General features: G+C 56.9%; 1 protein-coding gene across 1 annotated transcript in view; it reads right to left on the bottom strand.

The window, feature by feature from the left end:
* The window catches only part of LOC108803872 (glutathione peroxidase 1-like), a 1,600-nt gene extending 1,115 nt beyond the window's left edge, over positions 1 to 485 (bottom strand). The window contains exon 1 of the mRNA XM_018575665.1: positions 209 to 485. Coding sequence (XP_018431167.1) covers positions 209 to 442 — 234 coding nt within the window. The 5' untranslated portion in view covers positions 443 to 485. The remainder of the gene's footprint in view (positions 1 to 208) is intronic.
* Positions 486 to 1,562: the final 1,077 nt, after the last annotated feature.

The following is a 1,562-nucleotide window of genomic DNA, read 5'->3' as shown; positions in this document are numbered from 1 at the left end:
CCCCCCATATCCATCCCCGGACTCCAGCTCCCCGAGGATGAGTTTGATGGACCTCCAGCCTGACCTCTCCTAGCTCTCTGGCTGTCTTGTTGATCCTCTGGCTTCAATCACCTCCAAGTCTCTGAGCGAAGTCATACAGGAAGTGAGCAATGACCCGCCCACCTGTCCGGGGGTGAAGCCAGGGGATCAGTATGACGACCTGTCTCACCTGGTGTCCGAACTGGTTGCAGGGGAAGCCGAGGACCTGCAGCCGGCCCTCATAGTCGCTCTGCAGCTGGTTGAGTTGCCGGTAGTCCCGCTCGGTTGTCCCTCAGAGAGACGCCACATTCTCAATGAGAAGAATCTTCCCGCGATACCGATCAAAGCTGACCGACTCCCCGGACAGGAGCCGGCCCGAGAACTCAAACACCGACCGTACCGACATCATCGTCCGACCGTTCATCGCCGGGCCGTCTCCCGCTGCCGGATATATAAGCCACGCTGTGTGACCCCGCCCCCGGGACACACCCACTTAGGATTAACTCCCCGCCTTCTACAGGACACGCCCACATAGGAGATAATTACCGCCCCCTCTGGGATACGCCAAGCGTCACACCCTTCTCATATCGCCCAATCACATGGCTGCGGGCGGAGTTACCTGAGCAAAGTGTCTCGGTGTGGCTCCTCCCAGAGCTGCCTGCGACGTGACCTCTGCCGCCTGAGGATGGAGATGACGGTTTTGGGGGGGACGCTCATTATATTAAAACCATCCCCCGTGACAACGAATCAGCTTCCGGCTTAGGAAATGGAACTGTACAAGCTGATTGGCCAAGCTCCGGGCAGGTCAGTGTTGTCCTAGATTGCTCCCTCCTCCGGGGAGCTCAGAGAAGACGAGGACAGTTATAGGGAGGCGCCTGGCTGTCATGCCGATCCTGAGGCTTCAGTGCAGCGAGTAAACAGAGCAGAGTTCAGACTTCACTGGCCGCATGCTTGTTCTGAGGCTCATTATGGAGGGGAGGGCAATGATGTCATTGGTGGGTGTGGCTTATTGGGGGGGGGGGGCTCATTGGTTAACCCCTTCCTGTCCGGAGCGATCGCTCACCTGCAAAACTACAACTCCCAGCATCTCCCAGGGGGGACACAAGCTTCCACTGCTGATCAGGGATTCGCTGGGCCGGGGATCAGAAATCTGCGCTGACAAAAAGTCCGTTTCGTTCTGATTCGTGTTTCAGGATTCGGGTGTGAAAGTCGATTCGGATGAAATGCGTTAGCGGCGGTGCGTTGGAACGTTCGCAGCAATTGAGGGGAAAACATTTTTTCTCCTTCTCTAATGTCGCGTCGCTGCAAAGAAACGGAACGCACGTTCTAACGCACCGCCGCTAACGGAGATGCGGATTCGTTATATCTGTAATTCGGAACGAATCGCAAGTCTACCGGGAATGATCGCGCTCCGGTGACATGTAACGTGGGCGGGGCAATTGTTGTCTTTGCACGTTGGCACACATCACGCGTTTGCACTTGTATGTGCGTGCACGGGGGGGGGGGGGGCTACAAGCGTGGAGGGGGAAAGGTACTCTTCATGG

The sequence above is a fragment of the Nanorana parkeri genome, unplaced genomic scaffold, assembly GCF_000935625.1.
Source record: "Nanorana parkeri isolate BGI_ZX_2015 unplaced genomic scaffold, ASM93562v1 scaffold4373, whole genome shotgun sequence".
Lineage (NCBI taxonomy): Eukaryota > Metazoa > Chordata > Amphibia > Anura > Dicroglossidae > Nanorana > Nanorana parkeri.
Note: the sequence above shows the minus strand (reverse complement) of the source record. Positions and strands in the feature narration are given on the sequence as shown.